This window comes from Elephas maximus, chromosome 1 (genome assembly GCF_024166365.1).
Source record: "Elephas maximus indicus isolate mEleMax1 chromosome 1, mEleMax1 primary haplotype, whole genome shotgun sequence".
Lineage (NCBI taxonomy): Eukaryota > Metazoa > Chordata > Mammalia > Proboscidea > Elephantidae > Elephas > Elephas maximus.
Window position 1 is genome coordinate 137,134,170 of NC_064819.1, and position 16,114 is coordinate 137,150,283.

The window sequence follows — 16,114 nt, forward strand, 5'->3', positions numbered from 1 at the left end:
AGAATTGGGCTTATAATAGTACTGTCTTATAGGGTTGTTATGAGGTTAAATGCAAAAGCACCTACAATGTTTAGCACATGTTTGACACTTAGTTGGCCTGCAGTAATCTCTTATCTGCCCCTCAGATCCAGTTTGTTCAATTCATTATTCATTGAATAGTGATGATATTAATCGTATGCCTAGTACGTACTAGGTAATAGGAATACCAAATTGGTCTAGTGGGGCAGACCAACACGCAGTTAGAAGAATGTGCTAAGGGACTACAGTGTGCCATACCTGCACACAGAAGGCATCCAACCAGGAGGCACAGCAAAACCATCTCTTGAGATTATCTATCCTTCCCTTTGCCTAGCTTCAGGCCCTCACTGCTGTCCGTTACTTGACCATTGAAGTAGCCTCCTAACTGTTTTCACTGCCTCCATTTTCCCCAGCTCTAAACCATTGTTTACACTGATGCCAGAATTATCTTTGTAAGACATGGATTAGATCATCTTCTAATTTATTTTAAACCTTTCAATGGGTCACCATTGCTTAAAAGCATACAAGTTCAGATCCTTCAACATGTGATACTTGGCATTTTAAAATCTGGGCGCAACCATTCTTTCTCCTCTCGTTTTATGTTGCTCTTACCAAATATTCATTGTCGTGTCCTAGATATGGCTTGGCTTACTGTTTTTTTTTTTTTCCTGTATGGGATGTTCTTTATCAAGACTTAGAGAAACTGTGCAAAATAGAATATCTATTCCACTTGTTCTCCCCTGGCCAGATCCTTAGTCATCATTCAGATTCTGTATAAAATCAAGCATTCTCTGCATTGTACGTTATGTGTATGTCTGTTACCATCCACATTGTGTTTATTACTGTTTTCTGTGTATCTGCCTCCTCCATAGACTTATCAGTGAGTTCATTGCATTCATCTTTGTAACATTGGTACTTACGGTGTATTTTTTTTTCACTTTACTTTGAAATAATTTTAGACTTACAGAAAAGGTGAAAAAAATAGATGCTCAGAAGTCTTTATGGCAACATAGCTTCTTTTTTTTTAAAAAAAGAAGCCAATAAACTGGGTGATTGTAGCATCTCATGGCTGGTGTAATCAATGATAATCAGCACTAGGGAGCTAGAAAAAGAAGAGTAGTAGGATTGTAGGTTACTTTTAAAAGCATGAGTTAAATTAAAAAAATTTTTTTTGCAACTGAACTGTAAGTAGTTTTTCAGATATTGGCCGTAGGGGTAGGGAGCATTTTTTCTAGTTCTGGCTCTGCTGACTTACCTGGGTCTCAGGTTTCTCATCTAAAATGAGAGGGTTGGACAAGATGAACTCTAAGAACTTATTCAGCTGAGAGGGCTATGATTCTGTGGACTAAGTTTATAATTCATTTTCTTTAGTGATTTTTTTCTAGCAGTTGTCAATCTTTATTTTTAGATGACAGTCCAGAGGTTGCCGAGAGGTTTGTGGAGGAAAGTGAAGGCTACATGGTAGATTTTCATGACTTTTCTTCGGTTAGCAATCCACGTGTCAGAAAGCATTTTCCAGAGACTTGGATTTGGCTAGACGCCAACATGGGGTAAAAATTTTATAGAATTCCTTACTTATACATTTTTTGTTTAGTGTTTGTTTTAAATTAGTTTTTCTCTCTTTTAAATGTTTAAGTACAAACATAGTATGATTAAGAACTAAGTAGAACAAGAGGTTTTCGTTTTAGAATGACATTTATCATATTTTATTTTAATATAGTGTTTAATAAGGCCACATGCAGGTTGTGGTAGTGGGAGTATTATCAAGGAGGTAATGATATTAATTGCATGCTTGGTCTCAGGCTGTGATCTTTTTCTGATGAAAGGTGATTTTTACTTTCATTGAAATCTCAGCATCCCTGATGGAGAAAAATTTCTGGGAGTAGTACATTTGTTGCCTTGGGGTGGAAAGCACTCATGATTACTTCCTGCTCCCTTGGGGCAGTGCTTCTAACTGAATCCCACTCCTCATAAAACATCTCCGTGAGCCACAGGGAGAAGGAACATGGAAGGTAGAAGGAATTCATCTTAGCCGACAACACCTGTGTTACTTGGCCTGGCGATTGAGCATGTAAATCGTGAAATGTGCACAGTGTATCATAGTCACCCATTTAGGGAATCTTGAAATAAGACATAAGTCAAACCTCAAAAAACAAAACAAAGCAAATAACAACACCGACAGGTATACAGAGAAAAAACCTTTCTGCAAAGTGAGAGAAAAAAGTGGAGTTCAGTCTGAAAACAGGTATTTATGCAAAATTTATGAAAATAATGTTCATTCTGAAGATATAAACATATTGTGGAAAGACTATTGGGATATGAATCAGTATGCAGTATTATGACCTAGTTCTTAAGGAACATGGAATCTACTATTTCATACCTATTTCTTTTCAATGGTTTTAAATTCAGATATGTAAATGGTTTGGAAAATTAAGATTCTTCCAAAAGATAGTATTAAGTTATATTGACTTATCTTGAAAGGTTGTTGGAGCCAGTTCTTGTTTTATGATTTTTTTTTGTTTGTTTATCTTGACTTCAGTTCCAAGATTTACCAAGAATTTGAAGTTACTGTGCCTGATACTATCACTTCTTGGGCAGCTACTGCTTTTGTGATCTCTGAGGACCTAGGTCTTGGACTGACAACTGCTCCCGTGGAGGTAGAATATTAAAGGGCTGCTTTTTTTTATACATTTACAGTCCCACAAACCTAAGAAAGTGTCAGCTCTTCAGTGGGTTAAAAAAATAAAAAAGATTGTTTATAATATTGATAACAGTTTGAGATTCCTTCATTTTGTCTTTCTGTTTATAATGTAAGCTGAATTAAACTACTGAATGTGCTAAGTTTATGTTAAGATTTGAATAGAAAAGCTTATTATCTAAGCACTTGCAAAATTCAGAAGAGAGAGTATGCTTTCAGCCTGTACCTCTCCAAGGATGTACAGAAATTCCCTGGATTTTCCCTTAGCAGAAATTCCTTCATATCTCTTTGGTCAAATTGCATCAACATTGTTTCCTAAACTAGGCATGGGTCAAATGAACGAGCCCCTGGTTTAGATTGCTGTAGATCAGTAGCTCTCACCTCTGGCAGACCTGAAGCCCCTGTTTATAAAACTCATTTCCTGTGCTACCGCTGTATCTCCTGAGATGAAATTCGTAGTTTATAACCTACCTTTCCACACAATTAAAAAAAAAAAAATTCAATAAAATATCCTAGGTGAAATAATAAGGAGAAAGAAAAGGAAAGTAATATATAATAAAATAATAGATATTTCAGTATGTAAATGCCCAGGCACAGCTAAGCTTGAAAGCATAGTGACCTATTTAGATGTTTACCCCATGAATAGAATCTTCTTGCACGTAACAGCTACGAGTGCAGTTTGATATACATGCATTATTTTGAAGACTCAAAAACCATGAGTGGTGCTACGCTGCCTGTGGTGAAGTAAATTTCTGAAACTAAGCTGCTGTCTTCTCTTGATTTATGAAATAGTTGTATTGGTAAAAAATTCATTGTGAGTTAAAAAATGCTTTAGGTTTATATGTAAATTGGAATTCGGTTCTAGGCTCACATAATTATAAACAAGTGCTTTATCTACACAATTGTCTGAAGGGACAGTCAAATGTCATGTGAAACATGGAACAATTCTTCACCAGCTGAGACTGTCCTGAGTACTGCAGACCTTCACCCACAAAATGCTAATCGCACCCTCCAATCATTGTGACAGTCTAAGACGCTTCCACAAATGTCCATATCAACCTCTAGAGGGAATTACTGCTGCTCAGAGGTGGGGGTGGAAGAGTGGGGTGGAGTGGGGAATCAGCCTCCACTGCAGAACCTGGCCAACAATATGGGAGTGGGTCACCAAGGAGAAAGTACATACATGTGAATGTGTAGAAGGTAGTTACTGGAACAGCACTGGGCCTGCCACATTTAGATTCTCTACACTTGCTTCTAAAACGGGCTGCATCATTTGGCCAGTGGTTTTTTAAAGCAAAATGGTGCAGCCAGTATAGTATAGTAGAAAGGGTACTTGCTTTGGCATCAGACACACTGGAATTCTCTTCTAGCTTCTCTACTTACCAGCAGTGTGATCTTGTACTTGTTACAGAGGTCTCTGAGCTTCAAGTTTTTTTTTTCCCCCTTTAAAATAGGACCATAACACCTGCCTTCTAGGGTTGTAATGATTAAATAAGATAATTATGTAAAGTGCCTGGTTCATAATGGGCACACAGTAAAATGTAGTGATTATCATTAAATCAATTTGCCATCATTCATTCAGGATTAGTTGTTATTTACTTTCTGTATATAGGAAAATGGACATTTCTAAGTGAAGTTTATAGGCTTCACCGCTTTTGTGAGAATTGCTTTTAATTGTGTAAAATGTGAAGCATTTTGACCTGAATGAAAATATGTACTCATTTTGTTCTTTTCAGCTACGGGCCTTCCAGCCATTTTTCATTTTTTTGAACCTTCCCTATTCTGTTATCAGAGGTGAAGAATTTGCTTTGGAAGTAACCATATTCAATTATTTGAAAGATGCCACTGAGGTAATATATTCAAACTTTTGTTAATGATTTACATTTCAGGAGAAAACATGTTCTTATTTTGTAGAGATTGGGTTATGTAGTAATTGGGCATCTGGGCATCTAAACATTTTATACATTCCTGGGAGATTGAAAATAGACTTACTTTGTCAGCAATTTCGTTTATTCATTATGTCTAAGGATATTACTAGCATGTCTAAGTTAATTCTCCCACACATTTTTGTCAGTTTGTCATACTGTGGGGGCTTGTGCGTTGCTGTGATGCTGGAAGCTATGCCACTGGTATTCAGATACCATCAGGGTCACCCATGATGGATAGGTTTCAGCTGAGCTTCCAGACTAAGACAGACTAGGAAGAAGGACCTGGCAGTCTACTTCTGAAAAGAATTGGCTGGTGAAAATCTTACGAATAGGAGTGGAACATTCTCTGATACAGTGCCAGAAGATGAGCCCCTCTGGTTGGAAGGCACTTAAAATGCAACTGGGGGAAGAGCTGCCTCAAAGTGGAGCCAAGCTTTTGAGACCTTCATTGGCTGATGTGGCATGACTCAAAATGAGAAGAAATAGCTGCAAACATCCATTAATAATCAGAACATGGAATGTATGAAGTATGAATCTAGGAAAATTGGAAATCATCAAAAGTGACATGGAATGGATAAACATTGATATCTTAGGCGTTAGTGAGCCAAAATGCACTGGTTTTGGTCATTTTGAATCAGACGATCATATGGTCTACTATGCTGGGAACAACAGCTTGAAGAGGAATGGCATTGCCTTCATCATCAAAAAGAACATTTCAAGATCTATCCTGAAGTACAGCACTGTCAATGATAGGATAATATCCATATGCCTACAAGGAAGACCAGTTAATACGACTGCTATTCAAATTTATGCACCAACCACTAAGGCCAAAGTTGAAGAAATTGAAGACTTTTTATCTGAAATTGATCGAACATGCAATCAGGATGCACTGATAAATTACTGGTGATTGGAATGCAAAAGTTGAAAACAAAGAAGAAGGGTTGGTAGTTGGAAAATATGGCCTTGGTGATAGAAATGATGCCGAAGATCACATGATAGAATTTTGCAAGACCAATGAGCTTAACAGAAGATTTCAAAGGGTGGTTCGAGAGGACAAAGTAAAGTATTATGATATGTGCAAAGATCTGGAGATAGAAAACCAAAAGGGAAGAACATGCTTAGCATTTCACAAGCTGAAAGAACTGAAGAAAATATCTAAGCCTCAAGTTGCAATACTGAAGGATTCTACAGGGAAAATATTAAACGACGTAGGAAACATCAAAAGAAGATGGAAAGAATATACAGAGTCACACTGTACCAAAAAGAATTGTTGACATTCACCCGTTTCAGGAGATAATATATGATCAGGAACTGATGGTACTGAAGGAAGAAGTCCAAGTTGCGCTGAAGGCATTGGTGAAACATAAGGCTTCGAGAATTGACGGAATACCAATTGAGATGTTTCAACAGTTGGATGCAGTGCTGGAAGTGCTCACTTGTCTATGTCAAGAAATTTGGAAGACAGCTACCTGGCCAGCCGACTGGAAGAGATTCATATTTAAGCTTATTCCCAGAAAAGGTGATCTAACCGAGTGTGGAAATTAGTGAACAATGTCATTAATATCACATGCAAGCAAAATTTTGCTGAAGATCATTCAAAAGCAGCTGCAGTGGTATATCGATACGTAACTGCCATTTCAAGACAGATTTAGAAGAGGATGTGGAACGAGGGTTATCATTGCTGATGTCAGATGGATCCTGGCTGAAAGCAGAGAATACCAGAAAGATGTTTACTGGTGTTTTATTGACTATGCTAAGGCTTTCGACTCTGTGGATTATAGCAAATTATGGATAACATTGCAGAGAATGGGAATTTTGGAACACTTAATTGGGCTCATGAAGAACCTGTACATGGATCAAGAGGCAGTCGTTTGAGCAGAACAAGGGGATACCGCATGACTTAAAGTCAGGAAAGGTGTGCGTCAGGGTCGTATCCTTTCACCATACCTATTCAGTGTGTGTGCTGAGCAAATAATCTGAGAAGCTGGACTATATGAAGAAGAATGGGGTATCAGGATTGGAGGGAGACTCGTTAACAACCAGCAATATGCAGATTACACAACCTTGCTTGCTGAAGTGAAGAGGACTTGAAGCACTTACTGATGAAGATCAAAGACCACAGCCTTCAGCATGGATTAGATTTCAACATAAAGAAAACAAAAATCCTCACAACTGACGAGTAAGCAACATCACGATGAATGGAGAAAAGATTGAGGTTGTCAAGGATTTCATTTTACTTGGATCTAAAATCAACACCTATGGAAGCAGTAGTCAAGAAATCAAAAGACCCATGGTGTTGGGCAAATCTGCTGCAAAAGACCTCTTTAAAGTGTTGAAAAGCAAAGATGTCACCTTGAGGACTAAGGTGCACCTGACCCAAGCCATGGTGTTTTCAGTTGCTTCATATGCATGTGAAAAGTGGACACTGAATAAGGAAGACTGAAGAAGAATTGACACCTTCGAATTGTGATATTGGTGAATAATATTAAATATACCATGGACTGCCAAAAGAACAAACAAATCTGCCTTGGAAGAAGTACAAAAAGAATGCCTCTTAGAAGCAAGGATGGTGAGACTATGTCTCACATACATTGGGTCTCACATATATTGGACATGTTATCAGGAGAGATTGGTCCCTGGAGAAGGATGTCATGCTTGGTAAAGTTAGAGGGTCATTGAAACTGAGGAAGACCCTCAGTGAGGTGGATTGACACAGTGGCTACAACAGTGGGCTCAAGCACAGCAACAATTGTGAGGATGGCACAGGACCGGGCAGCATTTCGTTCTGTTGTGCGTAGGGTCGCTTTAAGTCGGAATCAACTTGATGGCACCTAACAACAAGAAGCTAATTCTCAGGGCCCTTGTGGTGCAGTGGTTAAGAGCTCAGTTACTAATGAAAAGGTCAGCTGTTTGCATCCACCAGTTGTTTCTTGGAAACCCTATGGGGCAGTTCTACTCTGTCCTATAGGATCGCTATGAGTCAGAATCGACTCAAAGGCGATGGGTCTGTAAGTTAATTCTCTGCTTAATTTCCAGCACAGGTTCTTCACTTTAGCCACTTTACTTTCTCATTATCTCTGAGGCATGTCTTTCTCTTTCCTGCCTTCCTGCGTTTTTTCATACCCTTCCCCACATCTAGAATGCATTGGCACTTTATCACTGCCATTCCATGCCCACTGCAGTTGGCAAGATTTATTCCCTTCAAGACCTTGCTCAAAAGATGCATTTTCTGAGGAATCTCATCCATTCTGTTGTTTGTAGTGCCTATGTTTATACAGTGTGTTATATTTTCAAAGATTTGTTATTTGAGCCGTATGCCTTTTGTCTGCATAGCTATTTAGTTCCCTGGAAGTGAGGGATTAGGCCATTGTTTGTATTTGTGCTCATGTTAACCAGTTGCCGTGGAGTCGATTCTGACTCATAGTGATGCTACAGGACAGAGGAGAACTGTCCCATTGAGTTTCCAGGGAGTGCCTGGTGGATTCGAACCGCCAGCCTTTTGGTTAGCAGCCATAGCTCTTAACCACTACACCACCAGGGTTTCCATACCCATGTTAGTGTTAACCAAATGATTGATTTAGTAGGGATATGTAATTAATTTTATTACATGAAAATGCCGCAATCTCTTTAAGCTTTATATCCATAAAGTAAATTGGTTATTTTTTTATTTCTGCTTTTTAATAAGACCAACGTGGTACAGCATAAAGAGCAGGGGATCTAGAGTTAGAAAGTCAGGATTCAGTTTTTAGCTCTGTAACTTACCAGAAAATAATTTCTTCATGGGTGAGATGGGAATCATAATTGTTATCTCTACAAGAAGTATTTTGAGAAGCATATGAGAAAATAAGTGGAGAAACAATTCATAAAATGTTAAGGCCTAGAGAGATGCTATTCTGTCTTTTTTTTTTTTTGGATGATATGTGTTAATTTTTTTATTGTGCTTTAGATGAAGGTTTACAGAGCAAATTAGTTTCTCATTAAACAATACACATACTGTTTTGTGACACTGGTTGCCAAGACATGTCAACACTCTCCCCTTCTTGACCTTGAGTTTTCCAGTATCAGCTTTCCTATCCCCTCCTGCCTTCCACTACTTGCCCCTGGGCTGGTGTGCGCATTTAGTCTCATTTTGTTTTACGGACCTGTCTAATCCTTGGCTGAAGGTAAAACTCAGCAGTGACTTCGATACTGAGTTAAAAGGGTGTCTGGGGACCATACTCTCAGGATTTCTCCAGTCTTTGTCCGACTGGTTAGTCTGGTCTTCTTTTTGTGTGTGTGAGTTAGAATTTTATTCTACATTTTTTTCCAGCTCTGCCCGGCACCCTCTTTTGTGATTCCTGTCAGAGCAATCAGAGGTGTTAGCCGGGCACCATCTAGTTGTGCTGGACTCAGTCCGGTGGAGGCTGTGCTAGTCGTGGTCCATTAGTCCTTTGGATTAATCTTTCCTTTGTGTTTTTGGTTTTCTTCATTCTCCTTCTCCCTTGCTCTAGACAGGGTGGGACCAATGGAATATCTTAGATGGCTGCTCACAAGCTTTTAAGACCCCAGACACTACTCACCCAGGTAGAACATTTTCTTTAAAAACTATGTCAATTGAGCTAGTTGTCCCTGGAGATCATGGTCCCCCAGCTCTCAGCCCAGTAATTTGGTCCCTCAGGGAGTTTGGATGTGTCTGTGAAGCTTTTGTGACCTTGCCTTATACAAGTTGTGCCAGCTTCCCTAGTATTACCCTTCACCAAAGTTACCACTTATCAATTGTATAGTTAGTGTTTTTCCCTCCCCATTACTCCCCTCCCTATAACCATCAAAGATTGTTTCTTTTTGTGTATAAACCTTTTCATGAGTTTTTATAATAGTGGTCTCATACAATATTTTTCTTTTTGAGATTGACTTATTTAATTCAGCATAGTGCCCTCCAGATTCATCCATGTGAGATGTTTCACAGATTCGTCATTGTTCTTTATTCTTGTGTCTATGTACCATAGTTTGTTTATCCATTCATCTGTTGATGGGCAGAGAAATGCTATTTTTTGATGAGACTGGAAACTTTGTCATAATTTATAAAAGGTCACAACCAAGATACAGTACAGGACTGTTTGAGTCATACTTTCCTTGGAATAATTTTAGCAGATACTCTTAATGAATGCGATGACATTTTATCATCTTTGCCTCAGATTTTTCTAATGGAACCAGTGTCCCAGGATGACACAGTTAAATCAGGCAGGTGGCATTGTCAATATATGAAATAACTTTTCCGGATGCATCCTTACCAGTGGCTTAGGATAATGAGGGAATTTAATACTAGTGGGGAGACTAGAAATGGAGCTGAAGAGTGCCCTTTCCCTAAATATTTTTCAGCAGAAGGAGAAAGTGTGTAAGAGAGGTGAAATTTTTTCCTGGCACCCTTTCATTCTCTCCTTGACTGAATCTTTTTCTCATCTTTCTCTAGTCTTGGACCTCACAGGTTTAATAGCACTCAAGTGGCGATAAGACAACACTTTACTGAGACCATTATCTACAAAACCTTTCTTAATTTTTTTCTTCTAGGTTAAAGTAATCATTGAGGAAAGTGACAAATTTGATATTCTAGTGACTTCGAATGAAGTAAACGCAACAGGATACCAGCAGACCATACTGGTTCCAAGTGAGGATGGGGCGACTCTTCTTTTCCCAGTCAGGCCAACACATCTGGGAGAAATCCCTATCACAGTCACAGCCGTTTCACCTACTGCTTCTGATGCTCTCACCCAGAAGATTTTAGTAAAGGTAAATATTTGAAATCTTAAATAAATGAAATGAAATACATAATTGAAAAGGAAACAAAAGGTGGTTTTTTTCTCAGTTAAATTTGTTGGTAAGACCTGGTAGGCTGCCTCCTCCACCTTCTTGGTAGAACATAATCGTTTTCTCATCTATGTGTAGAAATATATCACATATATGTTCTAGAAGTAATCGCCAATTTCTCCTTTAAATTTAATCAAGGAGTATGGCTTGTAAAAATGGCGTGGTGGAGGTGTTTGACCTCTAACTTCACAAAGGAGAAGGAGAATCAATATCAACAGCCCAAGGCTGATTCCTATGAGGCGGAGGTCGGTCATACCTCCTTTCACTAGCCCTTTTTCCCAATTCTGATGCTATCTATCCCTCCCACGACACTCACTGCTTCTCTGCTGAGTTCGATAATTTGTTACAGTGACCACACAGAACTCACAGCCAATATTCATGATTATGGGGTTCATTAGGGAAATAACAGGTTGCAGTTTAGGTTCAGGAATGCTCAGGATACAGTTCTTTGATCAGGACAGCATCTTCTCACCTGTGCCCACAGGCAGGTCTCTCCCTGGCCATTGGCCCCCCCCGGCCCCTCAGCCCCTTGGTCTGGCCTCTGCCCTGCTTGGGGAAGTGTTACAAAGCTCTTTTAGCTCCACTGATAAGTGCCCGGAGACACCCCATTCGACCAGTAAGCCTCGGCCTGAAGGTGCTCAGCTTTCTCGTTCCGTGGGTCAGCAAATCTAGCTCCACCTAGTGCCCGGAGCACCCTATCTACCAGCAAGTCTCCTGCTCAAAGGTGCTTAGCTTTCTTGCTCCGTGAGCTGGGAAGCCCACTGTGATGTCTCCTGTGGTCTTCTGCTGGTCTCCTGGTTGTGCTGCCACTGTTCCTCTGTTGCTGCTTCTTGCCATCTCTGGTGTTAGAGCTCTCCCTCTCTGTCTTCCGTGTTATAGCTCCTACTCTCTCTCTCTCTCTAAGCCTAGTGGGATGGCAGAACTGATCCTCTCGTTAGGGTTCCATATACCTCATTTGCATAGTCCTGCTCAGTCATTTGGTGGAAATTACAAAGGTTATGGCTAGAAGAGCCGTATTAAGTAATTCACTGAATCATAGACTATAAAGCAAGTCTCTTTTATAGTCAGTTATATCTACAAACAGTGTTAATTGGGATTCTACTAAATTGTGGTCAAGTTGATATGTAGATTTAGAATTTTGGAACTCCTCAGTGTAGGTAGGCAAGATTTTGCATATTGTTCCAGAAAGATATTATGCATAAAGAAGTAGCTCAACATAGTGGATAAACACTTGGGTTCTGCAGTGAGACCGCCCTTGTTTTGAATCCCAGGTCTGCCGAATGGGACTTTGGGTAAGGTATTTCATCTGTTTGAGTAATAATAGGACCTACCTCAGAGTGTTTTTCTCATTACCCTTTTCATCTTCTCCTTTATCATTTCCACTGCTGTTCCTTGAAATGTTTTGTGTAATTTAACCAACTTTAATTTTAATTAAAAATTTATTAACAAATTTGTTAAGAATCAGGTAGTGGTGGGTATTTATCTAGCCAAACACAAACTACAGACACAACATGCTTGTCCTCATATCTGAATGTATCTCCTATCTGTAAATAGGTTAGTAGACACCATGTTAATTGTGTTCCTTGCTTTTGACAGGCTGAAGGGATAGAAAAATCATATTCACAGTCCATCTTATTAGACTTGACTGACAACAAGCTACGAAACACGCTGAAAACTTTGAGTTTCTCATTTCCTCCTGAGACAGTGAGTGGTAGTGAAAGAGTTCAGATCACTGCAATTGGTAAGAATAAAGTGTATCACCGTCTGCTGGTTTATTTATCTATGGCAATATATATTTTCCATGTATTTATAGAGCTATTTTCTTATTTAGTTCTAATGATTAGACTTTGCGTCAAGTTTTAGTTTGTACCAACTGCTGATTGCAATAGAAATACCATCAAAATATATATCCTAGACTACTTCTCAATCTTCAATGTGCATATGAATCACTTGGGAATCTTGTTAAAAAGCAGATTCTGGTTCAGTAGGTCTGGGATGGGGCCTGGGATTCTGCTTTGATAACAAGTTCCCAGGTGATGCTGATGCTTCTGGTTTGTGGACCACACTTTGAGTAGCAAGGCCCTGACTGGAATGTGGCTAGTGGGAGGGGTTCTTTCTAAGAGCAGAGCTTCTGCTGTTTGCTGTTGTAAACAGTGCTGCAATGAACATGGGTGTGCATATAACTGTTCGGGTAAAGGCTCTTATTTCTCTAGGATATATTCCAAGGACTGGGATTGCTGGATCCTATGGTAGTTCTATTTCTAGCTTTTTTAGGAAGTGCCAAATCGATTTCCAAAGTCATTGTACAATTTGACATTCCCACCAGCAGAGTATGAGTGTTCCAATCTCTCCACAGCCTCTCCAACATATATTGTTTTGTGTTTTTTTGATTAATGCCAGCCATGTTGGAGTGAGATGGAATCTCATTGTAGTTTCGATCTGCATTTCTCTAATGGCTAATGATTAAGAGCATTTCGTCATGTATCTGTTAGCTACCTGAATGTCTTCTTTAGTGAAGTGTCTGTTCATATCTTTTGCTCATTTTTTAATTGGATTATTTGTCTTTTTGCAGTTGAGTTTTTGCAGCATCATGTAGATTTTAGAGATCAGGTGCTGATCAGAAATGTCATAGCTGAAAACTTTTTCCCAGTCTGTAGGTGATCTTTTTACTCTTTTGGTGAAGTCTTTGGATGAACATAGGCGTTTGATTTTTAGGAGTTCCCGGTTATCTAGTTTTTCTTCTGCATTGTTAGTAATGGTTTGTATACTGTTTATGCAATGTATTAGGGCTCCTAACGTTGTCCCTATTTTTTTCTTCCATGATCTTTATTGTTTTAGATTTTATATTTAGGTCTTTGATCCATTTTGAGCTCATTTTGGTGGATGGAGTGAGGTATGGGTCTTGTTTCATTATTTGCAGATGGATATCCAGTTATGTCAGCACCATTTGTTAAAAAGACTGTCTTCTCCCCATTTAACTGTTTTGGGGCCTTTGTCAAATATCAACTGCTTATATGTGGATGGATTTATGTCTGGATTCTCAATTCAGTTCCATTGGTCTATATATCTGTTGTTGTACCAGTACCAGGCTGTTGTGACTACTGTGGAGGTATAATAGGTTCTAAAATCAGGTAGAGTAAGGCCTCCCACCTTGTTCTTCTTTTTCAGTAATGCTTTACTTATCCGGGGCCTCTTTCCCTTCCATATAAAGTTGGTGATTTGTTTCTCCATCTCATTAAAGAATGTCTTTGGAATTTGGATGGGAATTGCATTAAATGTATAGATGACTTTTGGTGAAACAGACATTTTTATAAGATTGAGTCATCCTATCCATGAGGAATGTATGTTTTTCCACTTATGTAGGTCTTTTTTGGTTTCTTGCAGAAGTGTATTGTAGTTTTCTTTGTATAAGTCTTTTACATCTCTGGTAAGATTTATTCCTAAGTATTTTATCTTCTTGGGGGCTACTGTAAATGGTATTGATTTAGTGCTTTCCTCTTTGATGTTATTTTTGTTGGTGTAGAGGAATCCAGCTGATTTTTATATGTTTATCTTGTATCCCGATACTCTGCTGAGTTAGTTAGTTTCAGTAGTTTTCTGGAGGATTCCTTAGGGTTTTCTGTGTATAATATCATGTCATCTGCAAATAGAGGTAATTTTACTTCTTCTTTGCCAATCTGGATGCCCTTTATTTCTTTGTCTAGCCTAATTGCTCTGGCTAGGACCTCCAGCACAATGTTGAATAAGAGTGGTGATAAAGGGCATCCTTGTCTGGTTTCCAATCTCAAGGGGAATGCTTTCAGGCTCTCTCCATTTAGGATGATGTTGGCTGTTGGCTTTGTATACATGCCCTTTATCATATTGAGGAATTTTCCTTCTATTCCTATTTTGCGGAGAGTTTCTGTCATGCATGGGTGTTGAACTTTGTCAAATGCCTTTTCTGCATCAATTGAAAAAATCATGTGATTCTTGTCTTTTTTTTTATTTATGTGATGGATTACATTAATTGTTTTTTTTAATGTTGAACCGTCCCTGCATACCTGGAATGAATCCCACTTGGTCATGGTGAATTATTTTTTTGTATGTTGTTGAATTCTATTGGCTAGAATTTTGTTGAGGATTTTTGCATCTAAGTTCATGAGGGATATAGATCTGTAGTTTTCTTTTTTTGTGGTGTCTTTACCTGGTTTTGGTGTCAGGGATATGCTGGCTTCATAGAATGAGTTTGGTAGTATTCCATCCTTTTCTCTGCTCTGAAATACCTTTAGTAGTGGTGGTGTTAACTCTTCTCTGAAAGTTTGGTAGAATTCTGCAGTGAAGCCATCTGGGCCAGGGCTCTTTTTTGTTGGGAGTGTTTTTTATTACCTTTTCAATCTCTTTTGTTATGGGTCTATTTAGTTGTTCTACCTCTGTTTGTGTTAGTTTAGGTAGGTAGTGTGTTTCTAGGAAATCATCCATTTCTTCTAGGTTTTCAAGTTTGTTAGAGTACAGTTTTTCATAGTAATCTGATATGATTGTTTTAATTTCAGTTGGGTCTAGTGTAATATCGCCCATCTCATTTCTTATTCGGGTTATTTGCTTCCTGTCCTGTTTTTCTTTTGTCAATTTGGCCAGTGGTTTATCAATTTTGTTGATTTTTTCAAAGAACCAGGTTTTGGTCTTGTTAATTGTATTGTTTTTCTGTTTTTTTATTTCGTTTAGTTCTAAGAGCAGAGCTTCGGGCTTCTGTGGTTCTTGACCACTAGTGAATATCAGACTCTTCATGGAGCTTTGTGAAAACACAAACATCTGGGCTGTACTCTAAACTGACTAAATTAGAATCTTTTTTCAGTATGACTAGGACATGTATATTTTGAAAAAGTTCCATGAGTAGTTCTGCCGATCACCTATAGCACTTCTCTGCAGGGCACAAGTAAACTTTATAGCAGGAAGCTACCCACTGACTTCAGTCACCCTTTCCTAGTCATTTTCCAGTAACTTAAAAGATCTTTTGAATCAACTAGTAAACATAGCTTCCATACAGTTTGTTTATGTAGTTGTGCTTTATAAATAACTGAAGGAAATGTTTTAATTAATGACTTCTTTTTTTTAAATAGCTTAGTAGGTCCTCAAGTGTTAGGACCTAGGCATTTTTTCTGAAGTTCTTTTACATTTCATCTACAGGTATAATTCTTTTCATTATAAGCCTAAACAACCCAAGTCCCTATATAGAGAACTTTTTTGGGAACCTTAGATAAAAGTTCCTAAAAAGAATGAATAATCTGCCTATTAAGGGGAATAAGCGTTTTCCAAGGAGCCTGGTGGTGCAAAGTTTAAGTGCTTGGCTGCTAACCAAAAGGTCAGTGGTTCGAACCCACCAGCTGCTGTATGGGAGAAAGGTGTGCAGTTTGCTTCCCTAAAGATTATGGTTGTGGAAACCCTATGAGGCAGTTCTACTCTGTCCTGTTGGGGTGCTGTGAGTTGGAATCGACTCGATGGCAATGGATTTTGTTTTCTTAAAGCATTTTCTGTAACATTGAGATGCTGGAAGTTGCAGCACACATGCTGGGGGATGCAATACACATGCACACATGCATATGCACACACACTCATAGAAGAAGCCTTGAATTTTAAATGTGTACCACTG

The 16,114-nt window shown here is 38.7% G+C and overlaps 1 protein-coding gene across 3 annotated transcripts in view; it reads left to right on the plus strand.

Annotated features, from left to right (window-relative positions):
• The window catches only part of CD109 (CD109 molecule), a 208,059-nt gene that overhangs the window by 144,649 nt on the left and 47,296 nt on the right, over positions 1–16,114 (plus strand). For all 3 annotated transcript variants that reach the window (XM_049895453.1, XM_049895437.1, XM_049895444.1), the window contains 5 exons: positions 1,427–1,568; positions 2,558–2,675; positions 4,453–4,566; positions 10,192–10,410; positions 12,085–12,229. In XM_049895453.1, coding sequence (XP_049751410.1) covers positions 1,427–1,568; positions 2,558–2,675; positions 4,453–4,566; positions 10,192–10,410; positions 12,085–12,229 — 738 coding nt within the window. The remainder of the gene's footprint in view (positions 1–1,426; positions 1,569–2,557; positions 2,676–4,452; positions 4,567–10,191; positions 10,411–12,084; positions 12,230–16,114) is intronic.